This window comes from Neopelma chrysocephalum, unplaced genomic scaffold (assembly GCF_003984885.1).
Source record: "Neopelma chrysocephalum unplaced genomic scaffold, ASM398488v2 Primary Assembly neopelma1_23, whole genome shotgun sequence".
In the NCBI taxonomy this organism is placed as follows: domain Eukaryota; kingdom Metazoa; phylum Chordata; class Aves; order Passeriformes; family Pipridae; genus Neopelma; species Neopelma chrysocephalum.
The window spans coordinates 5,298,852-5,314,903 of NW_020897691.1; the positions used below are offsets into that span (position 1 = coordinate 5,298,852).

Here is a 16,052-nt window from a genome sequence, read left to right on the forward strand (position 1 = left end):
AGAGAATGACCCAGCGCGCCGAATAAATTCTTTGTTTCTTTGTTCCCTGAGTTATGCCGTCTTTCTAAATTTAAAAGAGGGATTTTTCCCACAACAGCACTGCATCAGCTACTAAAAAGAAAATGAACTCTATCCCAGCTGAAACCAGGGCAGGGTACAAGCCTTTCTGCAGTTCACAGAACTGCAGATCCTGAGATTCACATCCTGAAATATTTGAAGTAGGAAAAAAATGGACAATATTTTGGCAGAGAGAAAATGTCGTTATTGACTAGATTTTGCCAGTAGCTTGATATTGGTCTTCTCCTTTCTTCTCATTTCTTTGGTAAAAGGCATGATGAGACTTTCACCTTGACTGCAGCATAAAGATGGTATATCTTTCACAAAATATTTTACACATCCAGATTTTGTCTTCAGTTACAGCAGTCTGTACCTATGGAAAAACTCTTTTTAGCAGCTAAGACACATTTAGCATCTAACTCACAGTGAAGCTCTGAGGACTCACACTTTTTGAAGAGACTGGCAGAAGATGGAGCTTTTTCTTTCCAGAAAAGGTCTGGAACCATGAATTCATTTAATACTGCACCTTTGTCTTTCCACACCCCTTCCAATTTTCGTGTAACAGGTTTTAAAGTTCTGTCAATTACTTCAGCCTTCCACTACTTGAAAGACCTTGTGCATGCACGGTGTACCACAGGGATAAGCCAGCTGCCACTGTTGAACCCAGCACCTGTGCACTATGGTACTCTGCTTGAAGCCTGGTACAGTTCATTAGAAGGAGGTTTCTAAAAATTTATAATTCGCACCTGTTACCATCCCAAATGTATCCTGGGATGTGTCAAAAGCTTTGAATGTGTTGCAGTGGCACTTACTGCAGTGTTTTAATCACATATCCAATTAGTGAAGAATACTTATCTAGTCTTGTTAAGTTACCATTTCTTGCACTGAAATGAGCCACAGTTTTTCTTCCTACCATCTGGAAATAAAAAGAAACTACCAGCTGCAAATTAGTATGCTCCCCACCTCCGCTTTGAAACAAAAATTGCTTTATTGCACCATCAGAAAGAACTGAGCATGAAAACAGTGAATGAAGCTTGTGTTGTGGGCAGTAAGGAATTATAACACAACATTAAAAAATTAGGCCATTTCATGTTGTGGAGTTAAAATCAAATCTGTAAGCAGCATCTTTGCATTAAAATGCAACTTCATGTAGAAGAAAGCATTATCTACTAGATGCAGCAGGGGCACAGAAATATTTACTTCTAATCTTGTTATCCATTTGACACATGGAACACAGAGAAATTACTAGCATCAACTGTTTTGTTTGGCAGAGGAAGACACATAGTCCTTACCTATCTTTGTAAGATATTTCAATATTTCATATGTAAATCAATCAGACATAATTCATTTGCATGTGAATAAATCGTATTATTGTCTTCTGTTTTGATACCTATTTATCAGTAACGTGAAGAATTCAACAGCATGCAAAGCAAAACAGAAGCAAAACAACTTAACACAAATTGCAAACATTCACTAAAGCAACTAACAAAAATGCACAGAACTGAAGTGCAACACACTCCACTTTTACACACAGCATATTCCATCTGGAATACTAATTTCTAACTTAAAAATAATAGTTAAGATAGATTAGGAGACAATACTTACACAAGGGCCAAAGTGATATAGTTTTAAAGATGAGACGGCTTATTCCAAACTCTAAATCACAGTCCTAAATGTGATGCTTGATGATACTCTGCCATCTGAATACGGCCCACCTGAATATGCTCACAATTTCAAGCTCAAAATAGAACATGAATTTGCAAAACTCAATGGGGAAATACTTCAACTGTTGTAAGAACTAGTTTACTGAACTATAAACAAATTTTATAGATACACTAGTCATATTCAATCATTCACATGTTTAGGGCATCTCACACAGCAAATACTAATTGTGGGAAACATAAACTTGATTTGTTACACTGGAATCAGGATACCCAGGATAATCACAACTGTATATCCTACCAATAAAAAAAGGGAAAAGAAAAGAACAACATTGCAATTGCACACACTATTTATGTTCACAAGCAAATGAAATGTAGAGGATTTTGCGTATCTAGAAGAAGTTATTTAGAAATAAATAGGGATGTAGCATCTAAGGTAAACTACATATACAAGACATTTAGCCAGCAATGTAAAGACACACACAGAGCAACTTAAATAATATAGTGTTTGAAAACCACACAGTATCTGTTTAGGTTTATGGCAATTTGTTTTAAAACAATGAACCTCTCTTCAATTTGTTAGAAAAATGTCTCTTGGTAGGATAGCTGATGATTCCAGAAATTCTCACAACTATAGGATGATCTTCCTAGTGAAAATACATCATTCTAATCTCTCGGGACAGAGCAAGATAGCCCTGCATAAAACAAAAGCAGGCAATATTAAATCAGTATGACAATTCATCAAAAAATACTCCAGCTCTCCAGTCACAATTCTGGACCCACCATGTCAGTCAAAGACCATCAACATTGATCAATGATTTTGAGTCCCATTTCCTTAAATCCCTTTCTAGTAAGGCAGCACACGTATCACAAATGCTTAGCAAGATTGAATCACACTAAGGTTTCATGTTCAGCACCTCCTGCTTACATTTGCAAACCATGACCAACATGAAAAAGGCTGGATTGATATGACCTGTGACTCTATAAGGAAAGTGTGATACTGTATGTAGTGTGTCTCAGACCTCAATATAATGGGAAGGGGAATGTAAAATTGGTGGTAATTCCAAAATAAAGGTCTAGCATCAAAGAGCCTGGGCAGCAATGTATAAATTGATAGTTAACACACCTTGACAAGGGAGAGGTTTCTTTGTAAGTGTCTGGTCCTATGAACGCATCCAGTTTCTTGTAATTTTCAATTATCAGAATCTGTAAACTAGTTACAGTGGTATGACTGCATTACTTTCTCACTAACTTCAAAGACGATGCGATTTATCACATAACACTAGTTACCCAGCAGGAAAAAATAAGGTTCCCCTTGAGATGTGTGTACCTGAGATACACAGGATAGAAATATTTTAGTGGTGGCATCTGTATTAACAAAGAGGAGTCCTATTAAGTTCTTTCAGCTTTGCTAGCTGACATTTTAATCCTGCTTGAAATAATGCTCCTTTACAAGGGACAGGCAGCAATTGTCAGATACGTTATCATTACAGGAAACATGTTCTTAGGTTGCCAGCTCCTATCTGTTGTTAATTTGTCCATACATTTTTGACTCTTTCTGTGCTTTTCCCAAGTTGTTACATGAAATACCTAGCCTAAACTCAGAGTTACTACTAGGAAAAAAATTGCTATGTGGATCTACCCCCCCTTTTGCATTGGTTGAAGTTTACCTAAATGCAATAACTCAGAGCAAACTAATCCACCAGGAAATGAATGTTTCTTCCAGTCTGACAAACTGTCTTGGCTTACTGTTGTGGTTCAGCTGGCAATAGACCCAGCACAGGGTTGGACCACAGGTGAGAATCAGGAATCCAAGACATCTTCCTATCGCTGGCAAAGCTGTTAGGTAGGCTCAGCCCATTTTGTTTTACAACACCCTGAGCAAACATTTAACAGGCAAAGAAAGGCATTCAGCATGCTAGAGAAGAGCAAATACTGCCTTCTTCTCAAAAAGGCTACTCATGTATTTGGTCAGTTACATGGGCTGTATTAACCAGCGCGTAGTTCGTTTTCTACAGAGTACACAAGTGAACAATTCCCTAGAAGGGAGAGGCAATGTTTCTGGAGTGTCCACTGAAGGAAACATACAGAAATGTGCATTGCATACTTCGATATGGCTTCAGTAATTCCTTACTCAAGTAGCTGCAATTTTCTCTAATATTGCTGAGCAGAAAAACTATTACCAAAGGAAAAGAAAAAAGAACATCCAATGCAAGAAAATAAAAGCACACTGAAGTGCCCCCCCCCGGATGGGAAATCAACTTACTGTATGGGAACATTGCCTAGCAGCAGGAATGGAGAACTGCAAGACAAAATTCACAAGCTCCTATTTTGAACCATACTAACGGCTCATACATGACCTTTCACAACTGTTTGTCTGAGTTCATTCTTTTGCAAAATACATACGGAAATGTCACTGGAATATCACAAGATGCAGAACATAATAGAAGCGTTCTAATCAGTAAAACAGTTTCTGGTATGCACACGCTTCAAGATCTTCCAATAAAAAGTGTTTCAGAAATGTGAAAGATTATCACCATCTCCCTCATGACATCTAAGGATATGGCATAATGCAAGGCTAAAACCTGGAGTTCAAACTTCTGTTTGAGATGTTGAGAGAGCTTCTATCTTTTGCTTTGGCTGAGATTCATGACTAATAAGAACTCCTAGTGTAAATGACGTTTTCCTTGAAGCAGCATACAAAATCCTGTCAGGTGGCTGTTAGCCCCAGAAAACCTGACCTGAACATTCAGCTGGCTTCACTGGGTACATATAGCTGCACTAAAAGATATGACTGAAACATAAAGACTTATCTTTGCACTACAGGTATGCATAACAACTCCAATAATAAACTAAGGCCTAAATCTAAGGCCTGAGATCAGCCTTAGATTTATTATTTTCTTATCAATATAAATTGTTGATTCACACAACACAACATCATGTAGTGTTCATGGTTCTTTGCTTGCCCAATCAGAGTTGCAGCAGTGGACCACAAGCCAGGTTGGAGTCCTTGATTTTTCAACAGATGTACGAATGCACATAGGTAAATTAAACAACCTCTTATCCTCACATAAGAGAGTTTCATTGCTAATTTCATTGCTAAATACTAATAATTCAAATTACTTACAGCACTTTGCATTACTTTCTGTGCACAGTAGCTAGGACTTTCAAATAGTAATACAATTATAAATCTTTGAGCCTTACCAATTTTTGCTATGGTGCTGAGTCAGCATTCCAACACTAACCAAAACTATAGCCATGAGGATCATAAAATCATAGAATTGTTAAGGTTGGAAAAAGCTCTAAGATCATCAAGTCCAACCATCAATATATGTAATATCTATAAATAAGTAACAAGACATGCTGTGAACTGTTTAAAATTTAATTGTCCATTAGTAAATCATACAGCCTAGAGCTTCCAAAACTCTACAAGAGATGGAAGTTCTTTAGAGTTTTCTCATTTCCTTTAGGCTGTAGGCGTCAAAGGGAAAGGTCTGTGCCATTCTTGTACAGCACACAGTTGGGAAAATAGCTATTTTAAATAACATACAGAGGAGAGATTCCGAGGCCGCCTCACATTAATCTTAAATACAACAAGCAATTTTTAGGGTTCTTTTCCCTTTTTGCGAAGGGAGATGTATAAGCTTCTATAATCAAGTCCCCGGGAGTTAAACATCCAAGCTATTTAATTTTATAGCGGATCTCCGGACATGTTGCTACTTCATGAACACAAGGGGTATTTTTCCACTTCAGCTTTCTTTAAAGCCACATACAGTGCAATCTCAGCCTATCAGGGAGGAGGTGAAATCAGATCTTTGTCTTGTGTTTGCATCTGATGACTCTAAAGTAATGTCCCCCTTTTCAAATTATCTTGTAAACAAAGGAGGATACCTACTCTAGCTTGCCTCTGGACTTTGGCACTAGTACTGCGCTAGTAGTACTACTGCAATGTCTAAGCCTGCCAATCACATTTTAAAAGCCTGACTGAGCAAAATATGTGTTCATAGTATGCCATGTAGTTTTAAAATAACATAGAAAGTAAAACACCAAGTGTCACATAAGAGAAAATTCAATACAGACTTTAAAATAAAATCATACGCAAGTTCCATTCTGGTGAGTGCTGCATCATTTGAGGTCTTCTGAAAGATCACCTTTGCCTCTTAATGCTGAGAAATCTTCTCACACTTGGAAATAATTGTAGTTTTATTATGTATTTCATAGAATCATAGAATGGTTTGGGTTGGAAGGGACCTCAAATATCATCTCGTTCCAACCCACCCTACCATGGGTGGGACACCTTCCACTAAACCAGGCTGCTCAAAGCCCCAACCAACCTGGCCTTGAAAACTTCCAGGGATGGGGCAGCCACAACTTCTCTGGGCAACCTGTGCCAATGCCTCACCATTCTCACAGTAAAGAATCTCTTCCTAATATCCAACCTAAACCTACCCTCTTTCAGTTTAAAGCCATTCCTCCTTGTCCTATCACTACATGTCCTTACAAAAAGGCCCTCTCCAACCTTCTTATGGGCTCCCTTCAAGTACTGGAATAGGTCATTCCAGAACCTTCACTTCTCAAGGCTGAACAATCCCAATTCTCTCAGCCTTTCCTCATAAGTGAGATGCTCCTAAAAACATTTAGAGTAAAGTTGAGCAAAGGATTTCTTTTACAGTCATTTTTAGCAATATCATACAGCCAGTACAGCACAGGCAATAAGTCATAAAATCCAAGTACTGCCTGAAATGTATTTTCTTTTGCAAAAGCCTCAGTTCTGAAGCTAGATTCATCTCTCATTAGAATCAAGCTTCTGCGTATTGAAAAAAAATGTAAACAATTATATGTCTTAACCTTATCATTTCAATATCTAATTCTGGTTGGTCCCTCTCCCCGTTTAACCCAACTTATGTATCTACTCTTGGAAACCTTTTGTGAAGCAGCTACTGTTAAAGAATTTAAGATTATTTAGCTGAGTAAATTTAAACAGTCTTTAAGTAATTGAAAGGCACAGAAGGAGGTTCATCCTACTACAAGTAGGATGAAATTCAGAGGTACATTTTAACCTTTTCATTTTAGCTTCTGGAGTTATTTTTAACATATTCAGAAAAAAACATTCAGTGTGTAGGACATGAAATGCACAGCAAAAAGAGCAAAAGATATGATAAACCCTCATTCTTATAATACCATGCTCTCAAATGCTCTCAAAAGCTGCATTTGCAATGGTATTAAATTGTGCTTGAAAACATTCTATATCGAGGTTCTGGTCACTCCAGAAGTTACACTTTGTAGTAGAGGACAGTAAAAAGACGCACTAAGCCTCTACTCCCTGTTATCATAACAACAGTCTGGACTCAGAATTCTCAGGAGAAAGACAGAATACTGATGGTAAAGTTTCCACTAGCAAATAGTATGAAACTTTGTCAGAGGGCATAGCCTCACTTTCTCACACACAAACAGAGCAGTACTCAAAAGACTACTGGATTGGCTTGTTCCACTTGCAAAACCTGTTTCCCAGCCCAACCTCCACCCTCAGCTGCTGCTAGGGAACACTGCCTAAGTGATCTCCCTGCTTTCCCATTGGCATTTTCCCAGTTCCTCAAAGATGATGTGATAACTTCTGAAGCTGCTTAAGCAACTGGCACAGAATCAGTTTAGAGTACAGACTATGGTACTACTTAGGAAGCATCAGTTAGTAAACGCTTGCAGTCTGGTGACAGCTGGTGTACCACTTTGATTCATATGTGCTTCTCGTGCGAGGAAGTTTGCATACTCTGTTTTCAGAGACGAATGTGTATCTTTTTCTTTCCAAAGGAAAGAAAATCCATATGTTCTTCCAAAAGGCACTCTGATACTTTCCTGAAGCACAGTCACTTGAAATGCTTTGCTTCATTCATTTCTTTCAGTTCTGCTTTTAACCAGGACCACATTGCTGTTTTGTCCTCACAAGAAACACAATCTGTTTCAGCTAAGTTCTTCAGTGAAAAAGTGAACTGACACATTTTTCCCAGGTATTCTGGGTCACATCTGTAACTACATTAGGTCTTCAGTTGAATTTTGTACAAACATCATAACTCTCAAGCAGCTGAGGTCAGATCCAGAGACAGTAGGAATTTAGGCAGCTAATTCCTAAGAAACTTTTTATTGCTATTCTTTAATCCTAAAGGCATCCAAACTGTCATAGGAGTCCTAATTTTTCTCAAATTGCTAAAATTCCACTTCTGCACACGCCAAGAAATATTTTGGTCTTCATATGGTTTCAAAGCAGCTTGCAGCCTACTTTATAATTAACCTGGAGCAGCAGGTAAAGTAGGCATTTCTCCATAGAGTATGATGTTTCTGTATCCAAAAGACCTCCACAGATTATTAAAATGATGATGCAGTGGGCCAAAGTTAAATAAAAAAAAAAAAACCAGCCAACAAATAAATGAAAACAGGAGAAACGACAGATTTAAAAGAAGACTTATTTTGAATTACATTCAGATAAAAGTGAAAATCCTACTAAACAATGGTCAGGAATTGATTGTTAAGTTTTAGAAGTCTTGCTCTGAGAATGTACGTGATTTTTAGCTTGGGATTTGATTTGTAGATGTCAGTAGGATAGTAACAAAAATTCCAGCGTTACAAAAGGATTAAAAATAGAAAATATTTAATGAAAGGTAATTTGGGGGAAGATGACTCTTTCTTTCAATAAAGATGTAAATATCATAGAATAAAGTCAGAGTATTGATTAGAATTAATAACAGAGCAACAGGAGACCATGTAATTCATCTACGACAGCAAATAATGGTAACACAGCTCAATTAGGAAAAACCAGAGAAATAGCAAAGGTAAACATTTACAAAAAAAACCAGTAAATTAATAAGCCCAAGGCAGAACACCAGTAACTCAGTCCTGACCCCAGTTAAACTCTGTGTATCATACTAAGTTCAATGGACTTGTTTTGTGATTACGCTTTATTTATTTTGGGGGAAGGGATAGCGGGTGTGTGTTTCAGCACAGGCAGAATTACCCTATGCCTAACACAGAAGGACTACTGAGGCAGCAGCTGCAGTCCTTCACCTGTTGAAAGCTGCTGGGATGGCTCCTCATCACTGATTAAATTTAGCAAGGCAAATGGAACCGCATGACACAGAAGCGAGGACAGATTTTGTAAGAAAGACATTCCGTCCATGAACAGCCAGCACTGCTCTAAACAATAATACAGTCCTGCTACTCCATGGCATATCCAGTTTCTGCCAGGAGATGGTTTTTACTACTCATTGCCTGTAAACCACAAACATTGGATTAGAGTGACTCTTGACATCCTTTGTTACAGCAAGCACAAGTAGGATTTTGGCACAGCTGCAGTCCCATGAGAAACCAGGAACTACCACCCTGCCTGGAACACAAGACATGACAGACTCAGATTTCCTCTCAGGTATTGCTTGCTTCAATGGAGGAAACAAGACCTTTGTCCTGGGCACACAAGAGATAAAGTGACCAATCTGCCAGCTCTAACTGTCATCTCTGGCAACTGAGTGGCTTGTGTCCTGAAGCACAGAGCCTAATATCCTTCCCAAAAAGTTTGTATCATTGTTTTTGACACATGCAGGTTTCTTGGAGACCTTCATACAACACATTTTTGGTTTGTGTTTTTTGGTGGGTTTGCTGAGTTTTGCTTTGTGTTTTTTGGGGATTTGTTGTTTGGTTGGGTTTTTTTTTAACTTAAGCCCCTACTTTTCTGCTTTAATTTTTTTTTTTTAATACTTCATTGAACATTCCCATGATTTTGTGTTGTAAGGCAAAGATACCAAAAGCACCCAATCTACTTTCTCAGTATTAGTTCATACATACTCAACTTCTCTTACACCTTCCCTAGATGTAGTAGTCTTTTTGTCTCCTCTTCCTAAAAACAGTTAGAAAACCCTGGTTCAAATCCTTGTCCTGAAAATAACATTAAGCCAAACTCAGCTGAAACCTCCCACATCTCAGAAGGCAGCATCTTAACCCAGGGGCCAGAGTAGAATATGACAGAAGCAAGTCTGGAGCTTCTCCATGGAGTATAAAATAAAGGAATTCTCCCTGAGAAGAAAGCAGACACTCAGGCAGACAGAATGACTCTTTGACTTCACGTTTATACTACTTAATGCAAGTGGTTACAGGACTGATGTATCTGGAGGCCGACAGCCTCGGGGACAGTAGCTGTGACTACTTTCCCAGAACACTCTGTAGCCTTCAACCACTTGGCTTCAGATCCAAACAGTTGGCTTATTCAGTGTAATCCTTCTTCTCTGGCATCATTCTCAACCTACCTTGTAATAATTTCCTTTGATTTTCTTAGAAGTACTCCAATATAAAAAATACTCTGTGGCAGGGCGGAGCACAACCTCACTTTGCCTCGAGATCATCTACAGCAAATTACCTTTTCCTGGAGATGTTGTTTTCAAGTCGTAAACAACTCTTGAAAGAGAAACAAAGTTCCCAAAGTTTGGCATTCTCACCCTGGTGAATAGCTGCAATTCATCGCACCAATTTAAATAATCTATGAGTGCTACAGTCAGAGCAACAGTACAGTGAAGCTTCAGTTTTCTGCTGGAGTCAGGAGTGACTACTAGTGAGACCAATCTGAGTTTAATCCATCACAAAGTTTCCATATTTTCATATAAGAAGCAACAGAGAATCTTATGACTGGTCTCTAGACATAAGTTTCGTATGAATTATGAAATGTATTTATTTGGTGTGTATTAATGAGATACTACAGGCATCGCCAGGGACACAGCCCACATATTGTGACAGCAGCAACATAAAATATGCATTTTACATTGAATTCAAGTATGAGACAAAAAAATCCACTTTCCCTAAAGCCTCTGTGAACTATCCTCTTTCTATTTAAGTCGAATTCACATTTTTCCATAAGGTATGAGAGACACAGGTAGTTTCATCCATCTGAGGGTTCTACTGTAAGAGACTACATATCTTATGATGTCTTTGCAATGCTCCATTGTGATGCTTTCATGGCACTACCTCATATTCCATGGATTTGTTAAGATCTGTAATGAACTTTCTTTTGCAGTGCATCCACTTACTCCAACACAACATCAAAGCCTGCTAATTTTCGTAAATAAAGGCACAGTAAAGTTTCTCTGGCAAGTCATTAGTAGCAATGCTTATGTGAGTCAGATCTAAGAAAGAACATCCTTATGAATCAAATGATATATGCATTAACTCTTCATACTGCTTGCCAGTAAAACTCCTGTAAGCTATTTAACGTGAATGCAAAACTTTCCCTGAAAGCCATGTTTCTTCTCTACTAGCCCTTAAACCAAGCACTTTCAAACTAATAGCCAGTGTCACCATTTATCTACAACTCCTGCGTACTCTCTTCAAAACACAACAAGCAGAAACCTGAATTCAGTACATCGTGGATCTTGGGCGACATTCCTTGCAGTGGAGCACAATACACTCATCCTCAGCGCCAACAACGAAACTGGTACAAGCCAAATTATGGAGGAGATGCTGCTTTACACAAACCACCCTGCAGACAACTACATTACAGGCTTTGAAAGTGGTTGAATACTAACAGTTCTCTTCTCTTACTGTCTTGACTCCTGTGGCTCAGAGGAATGGGGCCACCTGACCTCAATCAAAAGATTTAAAACATGCACTGCCATCACAGAAGATGCAACTTCTCACCCCTCCTCTGCAAATCCCTAAATCAGGGCAAGGTTATCCTAGCTTCCTTCTAGTGGATATCTTGCCAACCCTACCACAACAGAGAAGGATCTTTTTCAGCATCCTTCTGGTATGCAAATGTTAAGTGAAATCTACAGCCGTGTTTGTGTTTCAGATGAAGGCAAAAATACTCAAAGCTGGACAGTCCGAATAAGACTTATGGTCTGTTTGCATAAAGTTTGCATGGGACATTCCTGCACTGAGAAGACTCCTTCCAAAAACAAATATAAAAATATAGGCCTCAAGTTCCCAAATCAGCATTTCCTATCTTTCCCTATCTATTTTCCTTCAAAAAAAGAAGTCACTGTACTCTTCATATCTTGCAACACAGCCAATATCAACCAATATCTATTTCTTCAATTACTTCATTCTGCTTACAATTCATGTAGTGCAGTCTTCCCATATTGCACCAATATGGGATAAGAACGTAGACATTGCCAAGAGTAGTGAAAACACCACCCAGAAGAGTGAGTGCAAAAAATTACTTCATTTTTATTGTTAGTAACAAAAGACATTAGTACAGATGGTCCCACAACAAAGCCAATCAGAAGGAACTGCTCCAGCACGATGATTCATGACATCTAGCACTGAGACAAGCGACAACCACAGATATGTATAAGGTCATAAATTACAGAGAGTTTCCAAGACACACATTATTTAAATGCACACAGTTGTATAGTCTTACTGTTTATGTTGTCAATTATTAGTGACCTAATTGCTTTCTCTTACACATGGCTTGTATGGCCTTCTGCATGACTGCTTAAGTTGCATAGGGAGGAATAAAGTCTTTAGAAGAGAAATGTTCTGCCAGTCACTTCTACAATCTGCTGAAGCCTCACCACCAGCCCATTTCACTGCCCTTTGTTTGCCCGTCCTTCAGGCAGCTTGTGACAGTCCTGTGACAGCCCATGTGTGCAGCAACATAAACTGCTTTCAAGTAACAATTTGCTTTTACTGTGTTTATTCTGCAAACTCCCTCCATTTATGATTTTTTTCCAAATACTTAAATGACTTTATCACTTTCTTCAAGGATTTTCTCTAGTGAGTAAGAAGCCAAAGAATATAATAAGGACAGGAAGGAACAAGTGAAGTCAGGGATGCTATATTTAAACACTTTCCCTACATGTTTTATATAGAATACTAAAAGGCTATGAAAGAAGCCTTGTCCTCTGTGCAAAGGGTAGGTGTGCATTTATTTACATGATGAATGACAAATTCAGTAAGCTGAACATATGGAACATCCTGGTGCTCCCTGCAATTTCACTTATGCACAAGAAGCAACCCTCAGTTGGTACCACCAGTACCAGAGTTCTCTTTTCTGCTTTTGTTCTACTGTACTTGGCAAAGAGAGGGCATTTCAGGTGCACAGTTTGTAATAGTACAGCATTTTTTAAATGTTCAAACACTTCTGAACAGCTGTTTGAAGTGACCAGGCAGGTTCTGCTCCTTGTCTTCCGTTTTCATGGCCATTTCAAGAGCCTTGAAATATTTCTTGCACAGGTGCAGAGTTAATTAGGGAGAAAAAATGCACCTCACCAGAAATCTGCAGGCTCTGGGGAGTATTTGAATAAGTGTTGGTCATATTACATTGATCTGGATTTATACCTGTCTACCTTGTACAAGTTATTTATATTAAATAGGAATCAAGTGCAGCTAAAGACTACTACATAAAAGAAGAAACAGATTTTGTTAAAAGGGGCCCAGTGCAAAGGACTATTGGACATAGAAGGAAGTACCACCATTTGATCTATAATATTGACCTATTACATCAGTGATGACTAGATGAACTTCAGTTTATGAAACTGACAGAAATAATGATAACTCATGCATTTCAGACCTCTGTCTTTTCTGAGGATATGCCACTTAAGTGGAGTTCTCTAACAGGTTTTCCATTTGGACAATGGTACCTTGTGTCTTCTTTTCTTGTAGGGCCTCTATGATCAAGTCAGCCACACATGTAAGGCCAGGTTATGCCTTGCCCTTAAGCAGATGTGCAGTGGCAAAGAGATATCTCTGCCTGAACTATATTACTGAATTCAAACACATTAAAACATGCAGCTATGTATTACCAGGCAGTACTAAGGTGTTATGAACTCAGTCCCACCCCCACTGTCCTGATTGTGAACATATTTTGATTGATTCATCTCTGAAATCAATACTGCCAGATTTAAAAATAATAAACTGCAGGGACTGTGGATTGGATTTGTCTGGTTAAAAAAAAAAAAGAGAGAGAGAAGTTACATGCAGTACACTGTGCAAGAACATATAGAAAAGCAGGACCTTTCTCAATAGCTTTTTCTTTCTAAAAAGTGGGTTATTATAGAAAAAATAATTTGAATAAAAAAATAGCTCTCGGATAAAATAATTTACATTTCATAGTAACAGACAGCGTAACTGATTAGGAATGAGAACATAAGGTCAATTAGGCACCTTAAGTTTAAAGTGCTTTACAGTTTTACTGAAAGGAAAAAAATAAAAACAAAAAAAGTAAAAATTTGAGTGCTGAAGTATTACCACAATTCCATGTTTTTTCCACTCACAGTAATACTATACATTGATTAATGTTTAGAAATTTATTCACTGAGAGCGTTCAACTGTCACAAGCATGTCACTTTCTCTCTTCATACAAACTTTAACTCTAGTTATTAATATGCAGAGGGGGAAGTGTTGCGTTGACACCCATAACCCTGGTTTACTTTTTACAAACACAACCTCCTTACAACAAGCAGACACCCTAATCTCTAGACTCAATAGCAATATTCACAGGACAAGCATTGCCTGTTTGAAATCAGTCAGGAAGCACCAAAATAAGATCAAGCAAATTATTAAAGGTCATTATTAATATCTGCTGATTACATTTCCCATAATAGAAGGAGTGCTAACTTGGGGGCAGGGAGAGGGGAAAAAAAAAGAAACAGTGCATCTTTTATAGTAGTATCAATGTTTTGCCAAGACTCAAAGCCCTCTGGTTGGACAAATTTTAGGGTGATTCTTTTAACGCTTTTCTTATTCGACAAGCCTTTGTTATTTATTTCAGTGAGCTGCATTCAAATCACCAGAGCCCAGCTTCCCAGCACAAACGTCTCCAGTCATCCTTTAGGAGAAATCTGTCCACTATGCTCTTAAGTGAAATCTAATTGCTGAAAAAAAAGTGCTTATAAAAACTATGGTCAGATGAATGCTTCCTCAAGCTTTTCAAAACACCAATGAAAACTGCTATTTGGAAGAAAATAAGCATTATCTTTCAGTTTTTTACATGCAAACGTTAAATGGAAATTGACAGTAAAATATGAAACTGAAGTTTAACTTCATCAGTAGGCTCCGGTTAGCAGTTTTCCCCTCTCCCCCCAAATCAGCCTGAAAGAAACGCACAGGAGACACCCCTAAAATAATTTAAAAGTTCAAAGAAAGAGATGGCCATTACGCCGGATTTTCGAAACCGCCAATGATTTCAAGGTGGGGGGACCTGACAACCTGGCTCTTAACGCTGAATTAGGGCGGGTTTCAAATACGGGTGATGCATCCTACATAAAACATGCCTCTCACACACGAGAGTCTGGGAAGTAACGATTACTGGGGAGCCCAAGCGCCGCCGCCCCCGAACGCCCGGGGCCGGAGGTCGCAGCGGCCCCGCGGCCCTGGACATCCGGGGGCCGGCGGGCCCCGGCCCCTCTCCCACAGCCTCGGCCGCCCCCAAACCAGCCCTTCTATCTCCGCGGCGGCCCTGAGGGGGTCCGGGCCTCCCCGGAAGGCCTCCGGCGCCTTCCCCTTACCCGTGGTGGAGAGGACGGTGCTGGCGAAGAAGAGGGAGGAGGTGAAGTCCCAGTTCCAGTTTCCCGAGGCGTTGCTGAGCACCGAGACGCCGTAGTTGCTGGCCTCCAGCACCCGCATCAGGAACTGCTCCAGCTGCTGCTCTGAGAGGCAGGCGTGCTCCTCCAGGAAGCGCTGCTTCAGCTTGCCCAGCTCCTGGCGCAGCAGGTCCTCGTAGGGCAGCTCCACCGAGGAGAAGACCACGGCGCCGAACACCAGGTAGAGCAGGTAGCCCAGCACCAGCAGGGCGAAGCACCAGGCGGAGCGGTGCTGCTCCACCAGCCGCACGCAGGAACTGCCCGCCAGCGACTGCAGCATCTTCCCGAGCCGGGGTCGGCTTGCGCCACCGACCCGGGCCGGGATGCCGAGGGGGAGCGGGAGTTGAGGGACAGAGGGAAGGGAAGGGGGAGCGCTGCCGGCGCCTTCCCCCTGTGCGGCCGCTGGGTGACTTTGGAGGCGCGGAGCGGCGCTGATGTGGCGCTCACGTGGCCGCGCGGCGCAGGTACCGCGGCGGAGGGAGGGAGGGAGGCAGGGCCTCCTGCTGCTGATGCTGCCCCTGCTGCCGCCAGCCGCCCGGTCCCGCCGGCTCACCCGCCCCACGCCTCTGCCGCCGGCTGCCAGGGCGCCGGCGCTTTCTCTCGTTTCTGCTCCTTGTCACCGAGTAACGCGTGGGGAGCGCGGGGGATCCCCCGCTGGCGCTCAACGAAGCCGATCCAGAGCGCCCCGGCCCCGCGCTGCAGCGGCGGTTTATTCCCGTTTCCACACAAAGTCTCTGGAGATTTCTTTGCCTCGCTGCTCCCCACCCCCTACAGTAGG

The 16,052-nt window shown here is 40.4% G+C and overlaps 1 protein-coding gene across 1 annotated transcript in view; it reads right to left on the reverse strand.

Moving 5' to 3' along the window:
* Window positions 1-15,720, reverse strand: part of KCNK1 (potassium two pore domain channel subfamily K member 1) — a 35,240-nt gene extending 19,520 nt beyond the window's left edge. The window contains exon 1 of the mRNA XM_027685327.1: window positions 15,200-15,720. Within this exon, the coding sequence (XP_027541128.1) occupies window positions 15,200-15,554 (355 nt within the window). The 5' untranslated portion in view covers window positions 15,555-15,720. The remainder of the gene's footprint in view (window positions 1-15,199) is intronic.
* Between the last annotated feature and the right edge of the window lie 332 nt (window positions 15,721-16,052).